This window comes from Thalassophryne amazonica, chromosome 23 (assembly GCF_902500255.1).
Source record: "Thalassophryne amazonica chromosome 23, fThaAma1.1, whole genome shotgun sequence".
In the NCBI taxonomy this organism is placed as follows: Eukaryota; Metazoa; Chordata; class Actinopteri; order Batrachoidiformes; family Batrachoididae; genus Thalassophryne; species Thalassophryne amazonica.
Genome location: NC_047125.1, coordinates 6,204,390 through 6,231,449, shown reverse-complemented (window position 1 = coordinate 6,231,449; position 27,060 = coordinate 6,204,390). Strand labels below are relative to the sequence as shown.

The window sequence follows — 27,060 nt, the reverse complement described above, 5'->3', positions numbered from 1 at the left end:
TAACATTTTTGCAAATCCGTTTTTATCTGAATGCGCAGATTGACTTTTCACACCACGTAAAGCTTAGTAACTGGAGACCTCGGAACCAAACAACCTTGGTAGCTGCGGTACCGATACGATCTCGGAACCACTACGGTCTCGGAGCCAAGTAAAGTCTCAGTACCACTTTAAATAATTTCATATGCGTTTTGCAGTACCTGAACCACTATGATCTCAGTATCACATTAAAAAATAATTTCATCGGCCTTCATCTCTCTTAATAGTTGGCCTATTGTGCCAAATTTATTTATTAATGTGTTCCGCACATAAAAACTGCTCATTGTTAGTCTCCATGAGTTAAAAAAATTACATTGAAAAGAAAAAAACAGATTTTTTTTTAAGTTTTGTGTCTGCATATTGCCTTCAGGCAAAGCACAGTAGTGCAGCGGATAACTGAAAAAAATGCTTCAAATAGTGATGCAAGCACCAAGTTTGGCACACATACTTCTTAGACATTACTCTTTTAAAAATGCCGGGTACCCACGTGAACTTTCAATAGGCGGCCAAGAAGGGGTCAATCGAAGTATTACACAGGGGTTAAAATTTAAAAATGCTCCAATCATATTAAAAGGTATTCCATATTATTAAGGATCCCTCAGTAAATATTCACTTATCTGCTGCACTACAGTGTCTTGTCTGCCGCAGACTTTAAGGCGGGTTGAAATACATGTGGTACAGAGACCGTAGTGGTTCAGAGATCACTTGAATGGTTCAGAGGTCTCTAGAAACCTAAAGCTCCCCTTATGAGGAGATGCGCATGTTGATTTGGCACAAGTTTTATGCCGGATGCTCTTCCTGATGCAACTCCACATTACAATTTAATACACACTGCATTTTGTGTTACTGCTTGGATGTGATATTTACAGTGCACATTCTGTTCAGACTTTCTTTTTATGCACGTCTGCATGTGCCTGCTTTTTTCCCCTTTTTTCCTAATGGGTTGTTTGGCTGATCAAATTATTCTACAGCTCACCCCATGTTGTTTTTAATATATATAAGTCCCTCCGGCTGCTCCCTTGTTTGCACTTGGGGTCACCACAGCAAATCCAAGGTGGATCTGCATGTTGAATTGGCACAAGTTTTACGCCGGATGCCCTTCCTGACGCAACTCCACATTACATGGAGAAATGTGGTGGGGGTGGGATTTGAACCCGGAACCATCCTTAAAAGGATCAAACAGACGTAACTTTAATTAGAAACTTGGAGGTCTTTGGACCTGGAAACAGATTTATCATGTGATGCGTTACGTCAGCGCTTAACAACCGGATAGATTTGGGGAGGATGATGTCACTCAGGCCTTCATCAGACTGCCAGTAAAAATCAGTTTTCTGCGCATCTCTGATTTGAATGATTCACTGCTGCAAGTCTGAAGTCTATTTTCTCCCCAGTCACAGGTAGTTTGAAAGGTGATTCAAATAACATTTTTGCAAATCCGTTTTTATCTGAATGCGCAGATTGACTTTTCACACCACGTAAAGCTTAGTAACTGGAGACCTCGGAACCAAACAACCTTGGTAGCTGCGGTACCGATACGATCTCGGAACCACTACGGTCTCGGAGCCAAGTAAAGTCTCAGTACCACTTTAAATAATTTCATATGCGTTTTGCAGTACCTGAACCACTACGATCTCAGTATCACATTAAAAAATAATTTCATCGGCCTTCATCTCTCTTAATAGTTGGCCTATTGTGCCAAATTTATTTATTAATGTGTTCCGCACATAAAAACTGCTCATTGTTAGTCTCCATGAGTTAAAAAAATTACATTGAAAAGAAAAAAACAGATTTTTTTTTTAAGTTTTGTGTCTGCATATTGCCTTCAGGCAAAGCACAGTAGTGCAGCGGATAACTGAAAAAAATGCTTCAAATAGTGATGCAAGCACCAAGTTTGGCACACATACTTCTTAGACATTACTCTTTTAAAAATGCCGGGTACCCACGTGAACTTTCAATAGGCGGCCAAGAAGGGGTCAATCGAAGTATTACACAGGGGTTAAAATTTAAAAATGCTCCAATCATATTAAAAGGTATTCCATATTATTAAGGATCCCTCAGTAAATATTCACTTATCTGCTGCACTACAGTGTCTTGTCTGCCGCAGACTTTAAGACGGGTTGAAATACATGTGGTACAGAGACCGTAGTGGTTCAGAGATCACTTGAATGGTTCAGAGGTCTCTAGAAACCTAAAGCTCCCCTTATGAGGAGATGCGCATGTTGATTTGGCACAAGTTTTATGCCGGATGCTCTTCCTGATGCAACTCCACATTACAATTTAATACACACTGCATTTTGTGTTACTGCTTGGATGTGATATTTACAGTGCACATTCTGTTCAGACTTTTTTTATGCACGTCTGCATGTGCCTGCTTTTTTCCCCTTTTTTCCTAATGGGTTGTTTGGCTGATCAAATTATTCTACAGCTCACCCCATGTTGTTTTTAATATATATAAGTCCCTCCGGCTGCTCCCTTGTTTGCACTTGGGGTCACCACAGCAAATCCAAGGTGGATCTGCATGTTGAATTGGCACAAGTTTTACGCCGGATGCCCTTCCTGACGCAACTCCACATTACATGGAGAAATGTGGCGGGGGTGGGATTTGAACCCGGAACCTTCTGAACTGAAACCAAGCGCATTAACCACTTGGCCACCACCCCTGCTGTTGTTTTTAATATATAAACTTATAAATTGAAAGGATAACTGAAACACAAAATGTTAGTTGATATGAAGTGTGTGAAAAAAGTCTTGTTATCCTCGTTGGAGATTCAAAGCCCAGTTTCCTGCATGACAGACGGGGGTACTTACGATATTAGCAATGAACACAGAGTCACAGAGCATCAATTACGGTAGCTGCTGTAAGCATAGCACCAACGTTTAGAGTTACAGCTGCTGTAATTGCAACCACTTCGTTGTTTATAATCATATCCTCTGAGTGAAAGCTCTGCAGTTGCAGCTTTCAGACACTGGACAGTAGTCACATGACTTGTGACGTGTGTGACTGTCATTACTACAGCAACCAATGTGGATTAGATGGCAAATGAGGTCTGTATTTTGTCGCTTGCAAGCTCCCAGTACCTCAAAGCCCTTTTTAGAAGAAGCTCACCAAAGGGTTCATGAATTGTACATAAATTAGATTTTTATCAATTAAATTTACACATGTCCCACCCCCTTCTTACACAAAATTCGCTGTCAAACAGTTGCGCTGCTGTCAGTCAGATTAACGCTTGTCTGCTCGACACTGATGAGTGAACGGTGTTGTCAGTCTTGTGCTTCATGTCCTTCTCTTGCCTGATGTGGCAAGTTATTTTCCACCTGTATTTAGAATGAAATCTACTTAAAAAGCAGTGTATTTCTATGATGTTCATGGGGCGGCAGAAGCATTTTTCTGATTCAGGGTTTACGTTTATGCTCCGAGTTGCGGAGAAAAAAAAATATGCGGGGAACACGTGTATTGTAATGATCCAGCAGACTCGTTCGGCTTTGTTCACTTTATTAAGAGTCAATGGCAACACAAAATACAGCAATCGCTAGCTGCGCACCCCAAACACTCCCAAAACCCACTCTCATCGTGGCTGCCTCCCCACGAGGCATTTGTAGCGACCTCAAAAATGCAGGAATCAGTGGTGTTATTCTTTGGATCAATCCAGAAGAATCCGGTTTTACGGATTACATCAAAACTACTTCAGTTTCTCACCAAATTTGCACCACAGATAGATATTAGGGCATGGAAGAATCCACTGAATTTTGGAGGTGATCTGGATTGGTGGACGTCAGAAATCTCAGATTGCTCTTGTTTAGCATTGGATTTGCAAAGTACTGCATCCTTTTGGCTACCCGATAGTGACCTTCACAAGTGACATCTATTGCCTCATTACCAGTAATATGGATTCTAAAATAAAATATTGGTCATGAATTCCCCAAGATAAATATATTCTCATCATTGAACCGAGATGTAATTTTATGAGACATTTCTAAAATAAACAGACATTATAATGCTTGGATTTCAGTAGAAACTATATTTTGTCAAAAGTGATCTGATCTGTGGGTGTGGTGTAACTGAAACAGGTTATGTCACAGCTTGCAGGCTCATAGAAAGAAGCTAAAGTGACTGTTTGCCACTGCAAACGTTTGGCATTTTCTGAGCTGAAGCCAAGCTGTTTCATCCGCACACCGCAGCAGAGGGTTTTAAACCATGGGAAGTGGCATATTTAGCCGGGTAGTGGCTCTCAGGTTCAAATTGTCTGTGCCACCGAGGACAGATTTTCCAAAAAAATAACTAGAATTGTGTGCTGAAAAAAAATCAGCCGCTTTGGTATCCCGAGGCTGTGAAACAGCAGCTCAGAGCTCAAGTGCGGAGCAGAGTTTGTTCCTGTACGCTGAATGTGGGGAAAAAAAAAAAAACTCCCATCAGAATCCTTCAGTATTAATCCACAGTCCTTCGCATGAGCTTCGCTGATGATACATTTAGAAATTTACAGTTTATTTTACAATTGAAAGGCTTTGTGTTTCCAAAAAGTTCCATGTTTGCTGTTAGCAGGAAAACTGCGAGAGAAGGAGAGACAAACGGAGAGAGAGACAGAGAGGGATCAAGAGAGAGCGAGAAAGCGAGCACCAGAGAGGGAGACTTTTTTTTTTTTGCTCCAACACTTGCTTTGACAATGTAAACGTATGTTTCAGTTGAAATTTAATTGAGAGACAGAGTGACAGACAGTCAGAGAGGACTTAATTTTGAATTTTTACTCTGTAACCAGGGCTTTGAAAACTCCGTGAAATTCTGCGGATTTCATCATGGGGAGGGTGGGGGGGTGGGTGTGTTAATGTTTAACTCTGTAATTGTGATCGTCACTGAGTTTTAAAAATGTCTATATATATATATATATATATATATATATATATATATATATATATATAGAGATATATTTACAACATCGTGCAAGTTTTATCAGACCGCGGCGGTCCACGGACACTGATCTGTGTGTTATAGATACAAATCAGTGTCCTCGGATCCGCGGAGTTTCGAGGAGAAAAAAGCCTGGCTGTTGCGACAGCTGTCGTAAAGTGAGACTGGTTGGTTGCTGGGGCGACGCTGTGTGTCTCCTGCGCAAAGCTAAAGCTGAACGTAGCATGTGAACATTGCAAACCTTTAGAGATCTAAAGTTTTTAAAAGAAAACTTGTGCAGCCCGTCTGTGTCACGGACTGACGTCGGACAGAGAGAAGATGATGAGAAAAACGGTTTGACAAAGTCTGATAAGGGCAGGAATCCGTGGAATTGTCGCTGGCTTCATCAACACATCTGAAAGATAAAAGAAACGGGAAAAGTGAACTGTGCTCTCAGGAAACACTGTAAGAATTTTTTTCTCCGGAAAATAAACGTGCTGTTCAAACAGGATTTTAGACAAGGTAATATGACTTTTTTCATTAATCTAGACTTTCCTTCATTGGAAAAAAGACACTGTGGCATTGAGTGGATTTACAGGAATTTACACAAGAGTATGTGGCTTTTTTATTATAATGTATGTTATTGATATTTTACCATGATTTTCCAAATATTCTACAAGCTTTAGCTGTGGTTTTTGAAATGCTGTAACAGTCTTTTCAGTCTTCATGAATTTCATGTAGTTTAATTGTTCTGAGTTAATGCATAATTTGGTTTACAATTAAAAGGAAAATCATTCCAGGTCCTACTTCCACATCATATTCTGTTATTTCAACATGATCACCTGCTGGTTCAAATGAAAGGTTGAATACAGGGTCATTTAAATATGCACTAATTTTGAGACTTTTTGTTCCAGGAGATGCTGAAAATGTATCATTAGATTAAAAAATTAATTTGGTTTCTGTGATCCCACAGAGCACGCGACCCCGGCTCTGCAGATTTTCCTTGGATTTCACAATTTTCATTTCACAGCCCTCTGTAACACTTGCTTTGACAATGTAAACATGTCTCCCATATCAATAAAGCTCCATTGAAAATTGAGGAGAGACGGACAGAGTGCTGTCTTTTCTCTTTAAGTCAATAAACATAAGGCTATAAAAGTGTATAAAAAAAATAAAAGTACTTAAATCTTTCACCAAAACAACAAATCTAGGCATTCATCTTAGATACACCTTCTGGCAAATTGTAGCTTTCAGGTCTTCTTTTTAAGAAAATCCTCATATAAATCAACAATAATGATAAAGCAAATTGAGCTCTGGTGTCGGATCAGAAAAGTATCAGTATCGGCAAATATCCATATTCAGGTATCGGATCAGGAGTGAAAGATTGTGGACCGGTGCATCCCTACCACCACCACCAATAATAGCAATAATATATTTTAACAACTAAAACAGTCAGTCAAGATTATGCTGAGTGTCCAAGTTTTTATTCCTGCAATTCTGTGCTCAGTGGAATTGAGGAACTATGTTTTAAAACAAATTTGTTTACTTTGACAAAATAAATCCGAAAGAAGTAGCTTTTTGTGTGTGTGTGTGTGTGTGTGTGAAAACACCAAAATAAATGCATGCATAAATACAAAATGTACATGGGAGTGAATTACACGTTTGTGATGTTTTCGTGCAAAATGTAAGATGTGGACGCCAACAATTTGTAAATGTTCAGGCAAAACAAGAATAGTGAACTTGTTTAGGTTACAATAAGGTACAAAAATAAATCTTGCAAAACATGAGTAGCTCTTGCCCGTTTTCATTTTGTAAAAGTAGCTCTCAGCGGAAAAAGGTTGGAGGTCCTTGGTGTATATAATATTCAGTCAGATTTTAATCATATACTTTAAATCTGATTTGAACAAAGCCTCAGTTTCTTTTCACTGTTGTCTCTGTAGATTAAAGCTGAAGAAAAACCACATTCATCACAGCTTCATCAGAGCCAAAGAGGTGAGAGCACCCAAGTGGAGCGTCTTCCCAGCGACTCATGTGAACACAAAACACTGAAAATGGAAGATAATGGAGAGGATGTTGGAGGATCAAAACCAGCCAGTAACTCGGGTCCATGGAGATATTTACAACCAGATTCTGATGGTAAGAGTTCTGACATTTACAGTGGACCCGGAAAGTCTTCAATCAATCAATCAATCAATCAATTTTTTTTTATATAGCGCCAAATCACAACAAACAGTTGCCCCAAGGCGCTTTATATTGTAAGGCAAGGCCATACAATAATTATGTAAAACCCCAACGGTCAAAATGACCCCCTGTGAGCAAGCACTTGGCTACAGTGGGAAGGAAAAACTCCCTTAAACAACTCTGTTTTTTCATGTAATACGTTACAGCCTTATTCCAAAATGGAGTACATTCATTTTTTTTCTCTCAAAATTCTACGCACAACACCCCATAATGTCAACATTTAAATTTTTGTCAGTTATTCAAAATAAACTAAGACATCACATGTACATAAGTATTCACACCCTTTGCTCAATACTTTTGCTGATGCCCCTTTGGCAGCGATTACAGCCTCAAGGTTTCTTGGTGCACCTATCTTTAGGCAGTTTTGCCCATTCCTCTACTCAGCACCCCTCAAGCTTCATCAGGTTGGATGGGGAGTGTTGGTGCACAGCCACTCCGAGATGTCTCCAGAGATGTTCACTCGGATGCTGAAGCTCTGACAGTGTGACCGTTGGGTTCTTGGTCACCTCCCTGACTAAGGCCCTTCAGTTTAGACGGGTGGCCAGCTCTTGGAAGAGTCCTGGTGGATCAGAACTTCCATTTACGGATGATGGAGCTGTGCTCATTGGAACCTTCAAAGCAGCAGATGTTTCTGTGCCCTTCCCCACATTTGTGCTTTAAGGCGATCTGGTCTTAGAGGTCTACATACAATTTAGCTCCAGCACTTCTTGACTCTACTCGGTTTGGTTCCAAGCGCGAGCTTTTCTACTGCAAATAGTACCTCTTCAACGTGGGCGGGGTCAGCAGAGCAAACTGCAGTGACGTAGTTTTATATGCGACACAAACATAAACAATGGCGAACTCCGTGTGTTTACTGCTGTGAGTTTTTAAGAGAAAGTTGCTGGCGGCGAGAAAAACACGCTTGAGACGTACAGAAGACTTTGGGAATTCATATGAAGATGAAGACGAGATGAAGAGACAAAGCATGACGGTAAGCTAATTGTTAGCTCCCTAAGTAGCTTGTAAATAATTAATAACTGCAGGCTGTCACTATTAACTATTAAAATTGTGGCTGTCAAAATAAAGCGTTAATTTAGATTAATTACAATACCTATCAGGCCTTCAGTCACACTTTGCTCCATTTTGTTTTGACGTCAGTAACTTGGTCTGTAAATAAAGACGCGTTTCTGAGCAATAAACGTGTTAATGTCCATACTTTGCACTAAGTAACTTGCTTTGATAACTTGTTAAATCTCAAATGTGGGAGTTTGTGCATTTACTGACGTTCACGCACAAAATGTTGATTCGGTTTTAATGGCTGTTAAATTAACGTCGTCACTGAACTCGAACAGGCTTAAAGCACATTAAAAATGTTTGTTTTTCATCCAGATTTTAATGTTCAATGGACAAATTTAAAATATGAAATCTAATAAGATAATTATTAAAGGAGTCATATTGTGCAGAAAGAATCAGCCTCCAAACTCCCACAATTCTGTTTTTATAGACATTCTTTATAATATATCCTTTTATTGTCATTGTACACATAAATACAATGAAATTTGCCTGCATTTAACCCATCCAAATTACACTTAGACAGTTCTCCCAATTTAAGACCAATTTACAGCTTGTTTAATGCCTCCTTGATATGTAACAAAAATAACCCTGATCCTTTTTACCTGATTATTAAATGCCCCAAACACACACAGATCTGAGTTTTTTTTTTAAATATACCTGCAATTAAATGATTCATTTAGATTAATCACATTTTAATAACCTGACAGTACTAATTAAAATATGTATGCTGTGTGTGTTGTGTGTGTTTTTCAGATGGTTTTCTCAGTCACCGCTGCAGAGGTTCATGCCACGGAATGGGACACCTTTGTCATCATGTTATACACTAGTTATGTTTCACTGAATTTTGAATAAATGTTTGTACTTTTTGCTAAAATGTCTCCACTTTTGTGTAACATTTTGATTTGTAAAAGTTACCAAGGTTTACTGATTTAAAGGCTAACAGTTTGAAAAGCTGTTTAAGCATAATCCAGTAGTAAAATAAGCTTTACATTTAATGGGGTCATAAATGTAAATGTAACAGACAGTAAAACTGGTTGTTCAAAATTCCTTGATGTAATGGTGCCTTCACTGAAGTGACTAAACCTTTTTGTTTATGTTAAATACCATTTGGTAAAATCTCCATTTAGACATGATTATTCCAGCATCTGTGTAAAGATTCAGCCAGGTATAGTGTGCAGTGTCTTCTGGAGCGGCAAAACCCAAATTAAAAATTCTTAGAAATGAACCAAAATGTTTTTTTACTGTTGACTCAGAATGAAATGACAAATTATGATACAGTCACATGAGTCAAATTGTTTACTGCAACAAAAAAGAGCAAATACACACAAAAAAAGCAGCAAACGTACGTATAAGTTTCATGTGTCTGTATTCTGGGTTGGGGGCGCAGGTCACATGGCCCGGTCATGGATCGCGTGCACAAGGTCACTCAGCATGCCAAGATATGCCTGATTAAATGCAGCTTCCACCACCGTTGCTTCAGGGATCAGCCGGATGTGTCGATCACACTGAACCCAGTTCAGCTTCAGCCTCAAGGTCATTCAAGATGGTGAGATTCTCCTGCTGGAACAGGCTCCCTTTTCTCTTGCCTGGACAATAATGAAGGTAGAAATGGCAAAGAAAGTTTAAAAAAACAATAAAAAAAAAAAAACCTTCAGTCTCTGTATGATCATTCCCCAGAGTTTCAGTTATCTTGGTCACTTTGCATAAAAATTATGTTCTTTCAAACTTATTCTCCAACAAATCAGATCATTTGGAGCATCATTTTGAAAGAACATGACGTTTATGCAAAGCGATCAAGATAACTGAAACTTTGGGAAGGTCCAGCAAAATTTGCTGGACCTTTGTGGGATTTATGACTATTTATGGGTTCTGGATTTTTTTTTTTTTTGGGGGGGGGGGGGGGGGGGGGGGTGTCACCCTGTATATATCGTATTTGGGAAAGTTAAGGTGATGTGAGACGTTATTCTTACCTGTGATGACACGTTCCTGTGTGGTGCTGGACGTTGATACAGATGTTGAAGCTGGTGTTCGAACCCCCCTCACTTATAGAACTGGATTCTTCAACAAAAACACAAAATGACGACGTCAAAAAAAAAAAAAACATCACCGTAATGGCACTAAATGAGTCAAATGTACACGTTTGTTGTCTTGCTGACTTTAGGCGTTTTTCTGTCAGAAGTTGATACTTTAAAGCGGAGCACGGAGTTAGCTAGCTCGCTAGTTAGCAGTCAGCTAGCTCACTGTGTCTGCATACATGAGACAACGATGTTACTTTAACACAAGTTTAGACTCATAATCTTCGTTTGTTAAAGTGTGCTTCCCACCAATGGGATAAGTAACGTTAAACGGTGCTTTCAAGCAGACTAGTCACAAAAACAGCATCCGTCGCTTCCAACAAAGCCGAGTCGCGGTCATCCTGCCTCCCGTTGCTCGCCGGTCGGTGTGCGTAAACAGCGTGCCTGCAGTCGAACCATTTCCAGCCCTTACTGTCCGACCTACTCCGGTCATTGTGGTCCTTTAATCACTTTTAAGCTTTTTCAGCTGTTCTCTGAGTTGCTGTAATGTCCGGTGAGCCGAGTGCGGCCTCTTTTCGGATCGCTTCATCCACCGCTCTGTATTCTCTCCTCTGCCACCAAACATAAACGTCCGCAGCTCATCCACAGACCACGGTGTGGTTTTGTGCGCGTAAAAAAAAAAATAAATAAAACGCCGTGAAACGAAAGAAAACGACGGTCGCTGTAACGCCGCTGTGACTATTTAAAAATGGCGGTTTTGATTTTCCTCTCGGACGGCCCACTCATGACTCATCCAGTGACGACGTTCTCTGACCAATCAGTGGCCGGCAGCCTGTTGACGTCACATTTTAGTATCGGCTCGGCTCGCTTGGAACCGCTCCCGAGCAGGTACTAAAAAAAGGACCCGGTACCAGATACTACCGTAATGGAAAAGCAAAAAAAACCGAGTAGAGTCGAGCCGAGTAGTGCTACTTTTGTGAACTGGAAAAGCGCCTTTTGTCTTCATGCTTGGTTTGTTCTCTGACATGTACTGTCATTTGTCTTGTTCAGCGATGACAGCAGTTACGAAAACCAATACAGCAAATACATTATCTCCACATGTACAGTCTGGACCTTCATATTCGGTGTGTGCAATGTGTGTTAAAAAAAGGCCATTTTAAAACTGAAAACTCTTGTTTTTGATTCAGCACGTAGCAAATGTGGCAATTGGTATTCACACTCCCATCCACTAGACGGCAGTGTTCATGGCAATGTGAATTGCCACTGTTGTACTTTCTGTAAGTGTTGAATCACTTAACACTTCACTGTATACGAGAATATCTAAAAAGTTAATTTTTAGTGCATCATTAATCCATACTCCTTCTGAAACAGCATAACGGCCCAACTGCAGCGGAATTTTTTCAGGCAGTAGCGTAACGGGCCGTTACTCTGTTATAATGCTGACAAGAACCATTTTGTCAGTATTATAATTGTATTAGGAGCCTCTGTAGGCCACTAGAATCCTTCTCCTTATTCTCTTTTTGTCACCCCTGATTGCAGCCACTCTGGCAATAATTTTGACACCAATGCAGACAAAGACATGGTATCAACTTCAATCAACTTTTTTCTTATATAGTGCCAAATCACAACAAACAGTTGCCCCAAGGCGCTCCATATTGTAAGGCAAGGCCATACAATAATTATGTAAAACCCCAACGGTCAAAACGACCCCCTATGAGCAAGCACTTGGCCACAGTGGGAAGGAAAAACTCCCTTTTAACAGGAAGAAACCTCCAGCAGAACCAGGCTCAGGGAGGGGCAGTCTTCTGCTGGAGGTTGGAAACACATGTACACAGATCATGATCTCAGCCACATATTGGCCCAGGATAGCTGTGGATTCCCACTGTGTTGTGGACCAGGGAATGCTGTTGCCCAGAACTGGCACACGCGTGCACACGCAGGGCCTCCAGCAGATGGCGGCACACCGTACACTGTGTCCTTGTGTGATCATCGGGATCACAATATCACATATCTAACGAATGACATATAATACATTTAACAATAATGAAAGAAGGTTATTAAGAGGAGATGGCAAATTGTCAGGGTGACTGATGGAGGCCTGTGTTGCACATGTCCACACCCTATGTATGACAATAGGTTATACACAAATTAGGGCCCTAATGCAAATGTTGGGGAACACTGTTGACCTCTTCTGGGTCTGATGATATGGTTCCATGTACCATCCGTCAACTACCTATGTCCCACTTGAGTGTCTTTGTCTGTTGCTGTGCTGAGCTCATGGCCAGTTCTACGTGCTTAGATATGCACCATTATACAGATAAGGGGTGCGTCATATATGGCATGTCCATTTAAGTTAGGGTGACCATATTTTGTTTTCCAGATACCAGAACAGCCGGGCCCGCAATGAGGAACTGACATGATGCTGGATGTTTACTCAGAGATACCTGATTTAGTCCATGGGCCAAGCAGGTTTTCGGTACCACTTAAGGGGAAAAAAACGACACTTAGAATCCAGCCTCAGTGTACCATGACCTACACAAAATGTACGATTGCCATCCCATGGTGGTAGCTGTAGCCAGGTAGGGGTCAATGAAGAATTGATGATGCACTGAGGCTGGATTCTAAGTGTCGGTTTTTTTTTTTTCCCCTTAAGTGGTAGTGATTAGGTCAAAATTCATGACTGACTCATGGACTAATAGTATAACAACAGTTGAGTTATGCTTACTCTGCTTGGATAGGATAATGTCCCATCACAGATTACTTTATCTACTCAAAGACACAAGTTGAGATAGGCTTCTCTGAGTAATTGGGACATGTGCTGGGGAAACAGGATGTTTGGTTTGGGGGAGGTGATGGTCCAGTGGTTAAGGCATTGAGCTCCAGACCAGAAGATCCTCGGTTCAAATCCCAGCTTGACTGGAAAATCACTAAGGGCCCTTGTCAAGGTCTTTAATCCCCTATTGCTCCCTGTGTGTAGTGAGCGCCTTGTATGGCATCACCCTCACATCGGGTGAATGTGAGGCAATATTTGTAAAGCACTTTGAGCATCTGATGCAGATGGAAAAGTGCTATATAAATGCAGTCCATTTACCATTTAGGTCACCCTGAATGGTGGATGTGTGTTGTGTGGGGCCCAGGGTGGAGGGTATGGACTGGAATGTAGCGTGACCAAATTTTGACTACTGATATGCCAGGACACGGCCCAGCAATGACATACTGAAAGCTTACTCATTTAGATGCGTTATAATTTCAATACATTTAAAGTATGCTTGCTGTGTATAGCTAGCATATTGCTATATTACTAAATACTATCTATGACCAATGAAATATATTCAGATAGGCTTCTGACACAGCTAATTGGAGTAGTGTTGCCCATACTCCCTGTAGTCTCGGAACGATGACACGCTTCTGACACATACATGTCCTGAGGACAGTCCATCTGTTAATGCTGCACCTGGATGATAACAGGACGCAGGTGCTGCCCAGGAGCTGGTTTAGTGGTCAGTTAACAATGAGCCTAATCAGTTTCTGGTGGAGATGGCAGTGCATCCTTCTCAAACATCTTGCACAATGAGCCTGAGAAGAATTCAGTGGAGTGTCCAGTCCACGCTCAGTTAATTAAGGGCAACCCAGAAGAAGAAGAGGAGGTTCTTAGCATAGGTAGCCAACAAAAGCATTTAATATTAGCTTATTTCCAGAAGGGCCCACAGCATTTCGCTGTCCTCCTCTCAAGTACACCTGTTCAAAGTGCCAGGTGGGAGCTTGGCTGCAACCGAGGCATCCTAGTCCAACGTACAAACCATTAAGCCATCACCTCCCTAAACTCAAGACCCTACAGCCCAAAGATGCTAGATCTTCTGATGTCTTCCTCTGCTCTTCCAGTCAGAATATTTAGAATTTAGCGTTTTCCTCACGTAGAGTAGAGCAAATATTCTGAATGTACATGACTAGCTGGCTTCAGTCTTCTGTTGCAATTTCGAGAGCTGAAACATTCACTGCGTTCATCCACTGTAAGCCATACTTGGTCTAATTTGGTGTCAAGCATGTTGAAAGATGATTTAAATCTGCAGCTAGCATGTCATGGCACTGCTTGAGAAGCACAGCAGTAGTTTTCAATGTTAAATTATCTTTTTCCAGTTAATTTTGTGTATGAAAGTGCAACAAAGATTACCCATTAAAATTCCATCTCATTCCACTGACCCTCACTTCCCTCCCTCTCATTTATTTTATAATTTCCCAGTGACATCCGTGTGTATATTTCCACAATATTGGATCCATCAGTCCAATAACTAAGTGTACTCAGGACACACTTTCCGCTGTACTGCTTTGTCTTCATTATAATGAATGCTGTTCAAAATGTTATCCATTTCATTGCTCTTTCACAGACATACAGAAGTTGTCGCTGATTAAAGAAGAGACTCTCCCTGAACAGCAACAGTGGAATCTGATTGTTGACCAAGACAATATTAAAGAGGAACAAGAGAAACTTTGGATCAGTCAGCAGGGAGAGCACCTTCACCAGCTGGAGGAAGCTGATGTCACCAAGTTCCCTTTCACTGCTGTTTGTGTGAAGACTGAAAATGATGATGATGAAAAACCAGAGTCATCACAGCTTCATCAAAGCCAAAGTGGTGAGAGCACAGAGGCTGAGCCTGTAGCCAGCAGCTCAACTGTACCCACAACACTGACAGGAGAAAAAATATTTGTTTGGTTTGAGTGTGTTAAAATATTTAGACCAAAGGACGATCTGAAGACACCCATGAGAATTTGTACAAGACAGAAACCATTTGTTTGTGCTGAGTGTGATAAAAGATTTGGACAAAAGGGCACCTTGAACAGACACATGAGAGTTCATGTAGGAGAAAAACCATTTGGCTGTCCTGAGTGTGGCAAAAGATTTGGACAAAAGGGAAATCTGGACAGGCACATGATAATTCATACAGGACAGAAACCATTTAGGTGTTCTGAGTGTGGTAAAGGATTTCGACGCAACGGCCATCTGAGCATGCACATGATGATTCATACGGGTGAAAAACCATTTGTCTGTTCGGAGTGCGATAAAGGATTTGGACAAAAGCATGAACTGACGAGACACATGACAATTCATTCGGTAGAAAAACTATTCGGCTGTCCTGAGTGTGGTAAAAGATTTCGACACAAGTGCAATCTGGACAGACACATGAGAATTCATGCAGGTGAACAGCCATTTGGCTCTCCTGAGTGTGATGAAAGAGCTGGACTAAAGGGTGATCTCAACATACGTATGACAGTTCATCAAGGACAGAAGCCATTTGAGTGTTCTGACTGCGGCAAAAGGTTTAGACAAAAACACAATCTGACCTTACACATGACCATTCATACTGGATTGAAACCATTTACGTGTACTGAATGTTGCAAAAGATTTAGACTGAAGGGCAGCCTGACCAGACACATGGTAATTCATACAAAAACAAAAAAAGTTAGCTAGTTGGAGCATGGAGAAAGATTGAAGCTCAGAAATGTTTGGTATTTTGCTAGGAATGAAAATGAAACCAGAACCTTCGGCCTGTTGTTTGTCTTGGAAGTTGTTGGTGGGACAGAGTGCTGGAGTTCTCTGGTTCAGGCTGAGAAACACACCCGGAGCAGAAAAAACATTGAGGGACTTGTTTTAAAATGCTGCATTTCTTCAGTAATTTCCATGATATGGAATTAAAGTATTTACCAGACATCGGAAATTTATTGGCAAATATTTTGCACATACAAGGAATTTGATTGGGTGTTATTGGTACATAAAAGTAAACAAGAAAAACACTTGTGGGTGATTCTTAGACTACGAGCACTTATTATGTCCTTTGATCATATTGTATGAAAAAAACAGAAAAAAGGGGAAATTTCACACTTTTATAGTTATCTTTACAATGAAAGTGTGTTAAGAAATTTATTCTAGTAGTCTATGATGACTTTTTCACCTTTTTTCAGCATCATTATATACAAATATTGCCGTTTTGTGCTTGTCCCACACCCAGACTTTTGATCTTCAATGATAAAAATGAATGGTAAAGAAACGTTTTTTCTAATGTTTTAAAATATCTCTGAATAAAATAGCAGTAAAATAATCAAAACATAATTGGGGTATTCAATGTCATACAACTGTTGTGATTTTTTTTAAACAAAATGTAGTTGTCCCACACTATTGCCGTAATTTCCACCACAACACTGTAATGTCCCTTTAAACAGTTTGTATGAAAGATTGTTTGGGTAGTTTCCATGGAGATAAACAGAGACATCAGAGCACATGTATATAGCGCCAAATCACAACAAACAGTTGCCCCAAGGCACTTTATGTTGTAAGGCAATGGTGTGGTGGAAATTACATTTACAAGGCCAATAGTGCCCGTAGTTAAAGAATCACCCTTGTGGAAGAAGTAAAATAGTTGTACGGGAATAGTAGGTGCAAAAATAGAGCTAAGCAGGTTGGCTAGGTATTAACAAAATTATATAAAATATACTCAACAAAAATATAAACGCAACACTTTTGGTTTTGCTCCCATTTTGTATGAGATTAACTCAACGATCTAAAACTTTTTCCACATACACAATATCACCATTTCCCTCAAATACTGTGCGCAAACCAGTCTAAATCTGTGATATTGAGCACTTCTCCTTTGCTGAGATAATCCATCCCACCTCACAGGTGTGCCATATCAAGATGCTGATTAGACACCATGATTAGTGCACAGGTGTGCCTTAGACTGCCCACAATAAAAGGCCACTCTGAAAGGTGCAGTTTTGTTTTATTGGGGGGGATACCAGTCAGTATCTGGTGTGACCACCATTTGCCTCATGCAGTGCAACACATCTCCTTTGCATCATCCGTGAAGAGAACACCTCTCCAACGTGCCAAACGGCAGCAAATGTGAGCATTTGCCCACTCAAATCAGTTACAACGACGAACTGGAGTCAGGTCGAGACCCCGATGAGGACGACGAGCATGCAGATGAGCTTCCCTGAGACAGTTTCTGACAGTTTGTGCAGAAATTCTTTGGTTATGCAAACCGATTGTTCCAGTAGCTGTCCGAGTGGATGGTCTCAGATGATCTTGGAGGTGAACATGCTGGATGTGGAGGTCCTGGGCTGGTGTGGTTACACGTGGTCTGCGGTTGTGAGGCTGGTTGGATGTACTGCCAAATTCTCTGAAACGCCTTTGGAGACGGCTTATGGTAGAGAAATGAACATTCAATACACGAGCAACAGTTCTGGTTGACATTCCTGCTGTCAGCATGCCAATTGCACGCTCCCTCAAATCTTGCGACATCTGTGGCATTGTGCTGTGTGATAAAACTGCACCTTTCAGAGTGGCCTTTTATTGTGGGCAGTCTAAGGCACACCTGTGCACTAATCATGGTGTCTAATCAGCATCTTGATATGGCACACCTGTGAGGTGGGATGGATTATCTCAACAAAGGAGAAGTGCTCACTATCACAGATTCAGACTGGTTTGTGAACAATATTTGAGAGAAATGGTAATATTGTATATGTGGAAAAAGTTTTAGATCTTTGAGTTCATCTCATACAAAATGGGAGCAAAACCAAAAGTGTTGCGTTTATATTTTTGTTGAGTGTAGTAATGCCCAGTAAAAGAAAAGTACAAGAACAAAATCATATTTGCTATTAAATAAGCTGTAATGGAATGGGACTGTGGGGGGGGGGGGGGGGGGTGAAGAACAGGTGTTCGGAGTACAGATGTACAGTTCAGTGCAGGAGTGACCAAATCTGTTTTTTTGGGGGGTTTTTTTTGGTAGTTGGGGAAAGAGGCAGAGTAAGTGGTTATACAAGAACATCTCATCGAGCTATGATGATGAATCTTACTGAAAGGACATTATACGTCAGATTGTGACTTTATATTTACTCAGTGTGAATGGTTTTAGGAAGTGGCTATTGGTACATAGCTGTATTAATAGCATTCATGAGTAGCGCAGCCTTGTTATGGTCGAGTGAGGACTGTAGCGTTTGCTACTGAGCCAGTCATTGGGCGGCAGTGGGTTTGCACAGGTTTCTCTGTGACGCAGAGAGAAACACAGTACCATGTCTTTTAAAAATGGGCGATTCTATGGTAACGGAATTACAATCTGAGCACATTTTTAATGGGGAGCTAAAATATGGCCAGATTTTCCCGTCGTCATAATTCCGTTACCATAGAATCACCCAAATACAAGAAGTTGCTTCACTTAAAATACACAAGAAGTCTATTTCAGGTGATCAGCGTGGACCTTCTTTCTCTCAAAAGGCTTTATTTAACTCAGTGTCCCCTTTCTGCTGCCTGCTACAGTACGTTCTATTGTCTTCATTTTTTGTGCGAACGTTACAGTGCCACATACAGGTCTGGCATATACAGGGTGGGCCAATAAAATGTTACCAGTTTTTGATCGTACACAAGTTTTTGAAATGAGAGCTTATTTGAAAATTTGATTTACAGAATTGTAAGTGAAACATCAAATTAACATTTGATACCAAAGGTTTCCCACTTTGTCTCAGCTCAATAATTGATGACATGTTCAATCGACGCTTACAAAACTGGTAACATTTTATTGGCCCACCCTATACAATATTTTTAGTAACCTACAATGGACATGGGATGTTATTAACCAGTTGGGGAATGATATGTTCTAAGTGACTCAGGAATGTCATTTTTGAGGTGGAACCCAACACCGGAAATGTTAAAAAACCGTTCGTGTTTGGGACAGTCTCCTTTGTTGAGAGATGATCACTATGGTGTCCATTGAGCACAGTCATTCTTGAAGAGTCCATGGACCACGGGTGGTTTATAAGTATTTTGGTAAAAGATCGCATTTTAAATATCATAAATTAACTTAAGAATGTTTCTCAAATTATTAAAAAATGACTCTATCAATCAATCAATCAATCAATTTTATTTATATAGCGCCAAATCACAACAAACAGTTGCCCCAAGGCGCTTTATATTGTAAGGCAAAGCCATACAATAATTACGGAAAAACCCCAACAGTCAAAACGACCCCCTGTGAGCAAGCACTTGGCGACAGTGGGAAGGAAAAACTCCCTTTTAACAGGAAGAAACCTCCAGCAGAACCAGGCTCAGGGAGGGGCAGTCTTCTGCTAGGACTGGTTGGGGCTGAGGGAGAGAACCAGGAAAAAGACATGCTGTGGAGGGGAGCAGAGATCAATCACTAATGATTAAATGCAGAGTGGTGCATACAGAGCAAAAAGAGTAAAAAACACAGTGCATCATGGGAACCCCCCAGCAGTCTACGTCTATAGCAGCATAACTAAGGGATGGTTCAGGGTCACCTGATCCAGCCCTAACTATAAGCTTTAGCAAAAAGGAAAGTTTTAAGCCTAATCTTAAAAGTAGATTCTAAAATCTGACAGTTGCATATATGGATTATTTCTATTAACTCATATAAATCCAAAAAATTTGGATAGCCTATTTTGTGATGGCAGTGTGGCTGACCATTTTATGACCATTTAGGTTGCAATTTGTATGTAATATACTGTTTGAGTGGTAAGCGTAGCTATGGTTTTTGTATATTTTGGGGGATTTTGGTTGATTCCAAAAAGGTGTAGTTTGGACTATCTTTGAATGAATGTTATGGAGTTGTGAGGTTAAAAACAGCAAAATTGATGACAAAGGTCTATTTCAGTTTGTACAGGTGTTACAAGTTATAGTTGGTACATTTGGGTAAAAAAGTGAAGAAATTATTGGTTGCGATTAATAAATGGAATAGGTTTTAATTTGTAGAAAGGAGTGTTAAATGTTTTGTCTCCAAAGTAAAGGTCAGAGAAGTTCAACATCCATTTTTCTAAGATATATGACATATTGATTAGAATAGAGTAGATAAAAACTATAAATACCAGACATAGTGATCACTACTGGTTTACTGGCTGCTACTGTTCCTCTCCTTTCTGTCCTCTGTCTTCCTGTTACTCCTCCTCCCACTGAGTGAGGAGTTGTACAGTCTGGTGGCCTGAGGGACAAAGATGTGTTTCAGTCTGTTGGTCCTGCACTTGGGAAGGAGCAGTCTGTGGATGAAGACACTCCTGTAGTTGTTGACAGTGTGCAGAGTGCGACTAGCATCGTCCACAATGTCCAACAGTTTGTCCAGTAATATTTGTAACATGGTAACTAAGTGTGACTATGCAAACTATACCTTTTTAAAACCCTGTAACTCAGTCAATATCGACTGTTATCACCATTTTTGCTGTTTTTACTCCAAAGCATTCAGTCATAGATAATCCAACCAGTACCTTCTTGGAGTTGTTATGATCAGACAAATGTGGTATACTTTTAATAAATATGATTGGAGCATTTTTATATCTTTGCCCCTGTGTAATTATTTATTAACCCCTACCTGACCACAGGTACCACCTTGGGATGGCTGGCATACAATTTTGCGTAGGCCATGGTATACTGAAGCTGGATTGGAAGTGCCCTTTATTTCTCTTAAGTGGTACCAAAAACCTGCTTGGCCCATGGACTAACAGTTTGACGTGAAGTTTGTGTGTGATGTTTACTTGCTGAGAGAAAGTACCATGGCGTACTTCTGCTGCAGGGAGAGTGTGCGAGATTGCGCTACAAGAACATTTTATTTTGTCAACAAAAACTGATAAATGGAACTTTGACTGTTGTTCAACTCAACCTAGCAAGCAAGGAAGTCACAAAGTGCTCCAGTCAGACAAATTTGTATTAAACTGTAAAACCAAGTGAGAAAAGCTGAATAAATGGACTTTACATCTTAAGGTCTTGCTGTTTACTAGTTATGGTCACATGAAGGCCCATTGACATGTCAAGGCTTCACCAAAAGCTCATTTCTTGAAGCCTCAGTTAATATCTCGTTGGATACTACTGACATCTAGTGGTCATTTGTAACACCTTTATTGTGGCACTACAAGCTTTTTAACTTGCATTATTTAAAAGTGCTTAAGTGTCATTTCTGTAGTAAAACAAGTACGAGGTCTATTAGATAATAAACCGACCCTTTTATTTTTTTTAACTATATGGATTTGAGTGACGTGCGATTACACCAATCATGCTTGAACCCTCGTGCGCAGGACGTCGTGAGAGAACAGAGAAGATTCAGAAGAGGCCGGCATGAGGATTTTATGCGGACATTCCACTGTTTAAGGACATTTTTTAATGAAAGACGTGCGCGCAAATTCGCCGAGTCGTTTCCGTGACGACTCGGCAAATCTGTGTGCGCCACAACAGGAAAAACACCTCCGTGTTGAAAACCATTTGTAAAATTCAGGCGGCTTTTGATGGCTTTCAACAAGTGAGTAACTGAGAAATTGTTTAACAGCTTGGGCATGTTCCAACTTGCCCGTTAAGGTTTCCAACGGAGGTGTTTTTCCTGTCGCGACCCCCCGTGGTCAGGTCCGGCCCGACATGCGACTCTGCCCGCACGTTCTTTCATTACAAAATGTCCGTTAACAATGGAATGTCCGAATAAACTCACGCCGACTTCTTCTGAAAGTTCTCTGTTCTCTGACGACTTCCTGGATCAACAGAGCCTGAAATGTGGAAGTTTTCAACTTGAAACGGTGAGACGCTGACGCCTCGAAGCGCAGATCGCCGTCAGGCACCGTGGGCCGTCCTTATGGCGACACTACCAGACCAAAATCTCTCATCAGCCGTTAAAAGTTTTACCGAAAACCAGCTGAATTTATCGAATGGTGTCCACTCAGTTGTGCCTTACAGTTTTGAAAAAATTTTGATCAAACAAAGCAGCAGTCTCTGAGCGATTCCTAAACAATGAAAAAATGACGAGAGGGTGGACGACTCCTCACTCAGACTGCCCACAGGCAAATGACGTAACCGACAGGCGTGAAAAAACTCTTGCATGCCCACGAGGGTTCAAGCATGTCTGATGTAATCACACGTGATTCAAATCCATATGGTTTTTGAAAAAATAATAAGGTCAGATACTTTTCTAATAGACCTCGTATTTTAGTGACTGCAAAGTGACAATGTTTGTTCTTAAAGTTTATTTAATTTAAAAGTTGTAGCAGTAGCTAAGGTGATTTTTCTGTTTATTTTGTAATGACTTGTTTAAAGAGACTTTGCAAGAACATATTTTCTAATATGCATAAAAATACTCCAAAAATCCTTGTAATTAACTGGGAGGAATCGATTCAGAATGTTAACTTCTAAAAAGATGCCGGATTCAGAGAATCACAACACAAAATGAAACAGTCATGAGATATGATCTGAGGCCTCGTTTCTCTGGTAACCGGTAGAGGTGGGCGATACCGGGAATTTTGGTCTTGATCCGATACCAAGTAAATACAAGCCCAGTATCACCGATAGATACTTTTCAAATTTAAGCTTCATAAATCCAAAGGATTCAAAAGACCTAGGATAGAATTTCGCCAAACATTGTACGTGACAACAAAACACTTTATTATCACAATCAACATTTTTGTTTAAAAAAAAAAAAAAAATCACTGAACACAACTTAAAACAAAATCTCCTGAGGTGGAGGGCTGACAAACCACAATACAAGGGTGCGCTGCTCCGTGTTGGGTGACGCAGCGCTGCTCTTACAGACATAGAGTAGACTTTGATGAATCTGCGTGCGCAGCAGTCAGTGCGTGCGGGAGCGAAAAAAGCTTGAGTATCGATCTTTTTACACGAGGATCATTCAATATCAATACCAGCGTTGGTATCGATATTATCAATATTAGGATCGATCCGCCCACCTCTAGTAACCGGAGTATTCATAGACCAAAAACAGACCATTCCTAGACACAATGTGCAAAATTCATAGACACCACAACTATAACATTAACATTATTTACTGAATTAATAAATAGGAGAGCTCACACGTGTCTGTTTTTATGTCTATGAAGGGTCTTTTTTTTTTTTTTTTTTTTTTTTTTTTTTTTTTTTTTTTTTTTTGGGTCTATGGTCTTTTTTGGGGTGTGTGTCTATACATAGTCCCTAAACCGTTTCTCTAGTCACGTGATATTCTGAAAACTGATACAGGCTTTGACACAGGCTTCATTTGGACACGCCCCCTCTGTTCGACGCAGGCCTCGGAGTTTTACGTCACCATTCAACACGACAGAAGAAGAAGCTGCAGTTCGCTAAAACTTCACGCTACACATCTAATATGTTTCTTAAAGAGCTTCAGACCAACAAAATCGTCAATAAACCGGAAGAAGAAGAAAGATGAGGTTAGCGTGAAAGAAGAAAAGTCCCAGGGTGATTCTTTAACTACAGGCACTGTTGGCCTTGTAAATGTAATTTCCACCACACCATTGCCTTACAATATAAAGGGCCTTGGGGCAACTGTTTGTTGTGATTTGGCGCTATATACATGTGCTCTGATGTCACTGTTTATCTCCATAGAAACTATCCAAACAATCTTTCATACAAACTGTTTAAAGGGACATTACAGTGTTGTGGTGGAAATTATGGCACTAGTGTGGGACAACTACATTTTGTTTAAAAAAATCACAACAGTTGTATGACATTGAATACCCCAATTATGTTTTGATTATTTTACTGATATGTTATTCAGAGATATTTTAAAACATTAGAAAAAACGTTTCTTTACCTTTTTATTTTTATCATTGAAGATCAAAAGTCTGGGTGTGGGACAAGCACAAAACAGCAATATTTGCATATAATGATGCTGAAAAAAGGTGAAAAAGTCATCATAGACTACTAGAACAAATTTCTTAACACACTTTCATTGTAAAGATAACTATAAAAGTGTGAAATTTTCTCTTTTTTCTGTTTTTCATACAATATGATCAAAGGACATAATAAGTGCCCGTAGTCTAAGAATCACCCCCCAGCAGTCGTGAACGTTGCTGAAGTTAGCGGCTAACTGCTAATCGCAGAGCACCGAGAAGAAAATAGTGGAAGAAAAGAAACGAGTCTAAGTGCTGGACGCTGATATAGAGCAGGTTTGTTTACTAAACTTTATTTTAGACCAACTCCACCACATTACATTTCTACCTGAAAGTTTGCAGGAAGCGTGGACAAATTAAACAGTTGGTATAATAAAAGTGTCGTGGGAAGGAATAGCAAGATTACAAAGTGGTAAATGCTTTACCTTCCCAACTTTTTTTTTGCATTGTGTTACAGGCCTTAAAGTGCGCATCACTAGTAAATGACGAATGAGCTGACTATGGTAATTAAATAAACGATTTTGAAAATATTGATGTATTTTGTTTTATTTTTGGTGCCATATGTCCAGAGAAATTAAAGTCATAAACATGGAGAAATTAACATTTCACCTGCCTCTGATAAACCCTCAGAAACCTCCAGCTGTGAGGAATATGAATTTTGGTGACATCATCTCAGATCACGCCCACAAAATGAATGGGGGGGGGGAATCAGTGTGGTTTTTTTGTGGATTTGGATGGTGAGTACGTCAAAATAGTTCAAATCTGCTTTGTAAGGATATTCGGTACTTTAATGTTTCCCATACTCCCCGTGTGCTTCCCACAATGCACCACAGTGCCAGCAGAGGTACGGCGTCTCACAGCGCATGTAAACAATGGCTAGCGAGGATGTGGATGGCGTTGATCCCGCGAGTTCACGGGGGATTATGATGATGACATGTTCTCTCAAGTTGAGAGGGTTATCTAGAATTGGTGTAGCACCTGTGATGGACTTTTGCTGTGCCCCAGTGTTGTCCTGTTGTCCATACTTCACGAGGTGTGTTTACGTTGTGCCCTTAACTGGAACTCTGCTGAAACTGACCTCTCACATGAGTCACGGACCGTGAAATGGCGCGAGATTCACAACTGAAACAACGATTAGTCACATGACTAGCATTGGTTATTAGGTGGAGAGATTTTCCAAATATTTTGAGGAGGAAAGTGAGGTTTTTTTTAATCGTACATCAGCAGAGGTGAAGCCCAGCACAGTGTAAGAAGGGTTTTCAAAATAGGGATCTAACCATGGATTTTATCCTTATGTTTCATGTGGCCAGGAGAAAATTCTTAAAGCATTTTCCCTCTCCCGAAAGCGTGGAACTGGCTATGTTTGTGGTTTGCATCATGGCATTGCATCATGCTAAGCTAAGATCCTACATGTAGGACACCGGCTAGTCTCACTGAGCAAGCCGCTTCTGTGGTCATGGATTCGTACAGAACGTGGCGATGAGTGGCTGCTGTTAACAGGACAGCCGTGACATGGACCAGCTTCAGCATTTGCGTTATTGGCCAAGCTGAGCTAAACTGACAGGTAAACTAAGCTACAGGCAGCCGGCTACTGATGGAGCAAGACAGTTTTCCTGTTGCCAAAAAGGACAGCAGCATCGCGACACAGTGAAACAATAATTCTACATGTATGTAGAATACATACACCAAGTATGTAATAATCATTATTTTTCAGTCTGATTAACTTATGCAATGTTGTCTTTTTTCTGAATACACAACGGGTTACAAAGAGACGTATGTTGATCGCAAAATATAGGAATTTAATTTGAAAGCCAAATTAAAGCCCTGTTACATTTGGAAATAAAAAAAAAAACAGCCCAGGTTGACTGTGCGACTGTGGAATAAATCATTTAATTTTTAGCAGCTACATCAGGGCTCCCACAAGGTAGGGTTGGAGGTAATGATTCATAATCTGCTATAAAATGTTTTTAAAAATAGTGTTGATTGGAGCGTGATATGCCCTTTAAGTGCAGAAACATGACATTTCTTTGTATTGATTCATATCGTCTGTCTGATTTGGGGTTCTAAAAAAAAAATAGTACAGCAGTTCAGGAGTCAGTTCAGTTTCTGAGATATTGATCTGTCAGTAAAGTAGAAGAGGGGGGTTATTAATCACTTTCAGATGTTTGGATGTTAATGAAATTAACAACAGGTGCACAGGAGCAACAGTCTTTTTCACTTGTTTTGCTTTTGGTTAGGGTCAGTGTCGCTACAAGTGGCATGGTACGATACTTGGAACCTATAGAGGTTTCACAGGTAGTCCGAGTCCTCCAGGATGGCACTTTTTTTTGCTGGGAGACACAGCAAACCTGGTTTGCTGTGTCTTCCAGCACAATCTCAAGAGCATGGAGGAGATTCCAGGAGACTGGCAGTTACTCTATGAGAGCTGGCCTAAAATCTGATTCAGTTTAACACAAAAGATTGTTCTTCACACAAGCAACAGTCAAGAAGTAAGCTTCTATGGCCTTCCGGAAGAAGAAAAAGTTGCAGTTCCTTCACTAGCCACTTGAGACTGGTTCCAAATATATATAAACAGCCGTTTGGTCTCTATGAATAGTATCCCCTCCATGAAAACTTGGAGGGGGGGGTCTACCTTAGTTTAAGTTTAAAGACATGCAGGTTAGGTGAGTTGGAAACTTTATAATTGCCCAGGTTTCCCTTGCAAGTGAGATCTCGATCTCATTGGGACTAACCTGGTTAAATAAAGGTTAAATTAAAGATGGTTTAAACCAGAAAGTTCTATAAATTTAGGTATGTGTTTTTGTCTTTTTTTTTTTTTTTTTTTTTTTTTTTTTTTTTGTCAGCATTGAACGTGCGCCCGACGCGATCGGAACAATACTGGTTGTGAAAATCTCCAGTGACTCTCCTGTCTGCATAAATGCACAAAGTGTTGTAGGGCTTCACCTCATCAGGTATAGTTCCATAAGTGGATGCAGTTGATGAGTTAATTTCCTCAGTACAATAACACCACTATTCTAATTTTATTATAATGAATGTTGGTTAAATGGTAAATGGACTGCATTTATATAGCGCTTTTCCATCTGTATCAGACGCTCAAAGCGCTTTACAATTATGCCTCATATTCACCCCGATGTCAGGGTGCTGCCATACAAGGTGCTCACTACACACCGGGAGCAATAG

At 40.3% G+C, this 27,060-nt stretch overlaps 1 protein-coding gene and 1 long non-coding RNA gene across 2 annotated transcripts in view; one reads left to right on the top strand and one right to left on the bottom strand.

Annotated features, from left to right (window-relative positions):
* The window catches only part of LOC117504829, a 252,950-nt gene that overhangs the window by 8,307 nt on the left and 217,583 nt on the right, over positions 1-27,060 (top strand). Inside the window, exons 4-5 of the mRNA XM_034164370.1 lie at positions 6,859-7,054; positions 14,613-14,919. Of these exons, the coding sequence (XP_034020261.1) occupies positions 6,859-7,054; positions 14,613-14,919 (503 nt within the window). The remainder of the gene's footprint in view (positions 1-6,858; positions 7,055-14,612; positions 14,920-27,060) is intronic.
* LOC117504924 lies at positions 7,693-25,498 on the bottom strand. Its single transcript, XR_004558983.1, has 3 exons — positions 25,379-25,498; positions 10,503-10,509; positions 7,693-7,704 (listed from the first exon to the last, which is right to left on the bottom strand). It is a non-coding gene; the product is annotated as an uncharacterized LOC117504924 (long non-coding RNA).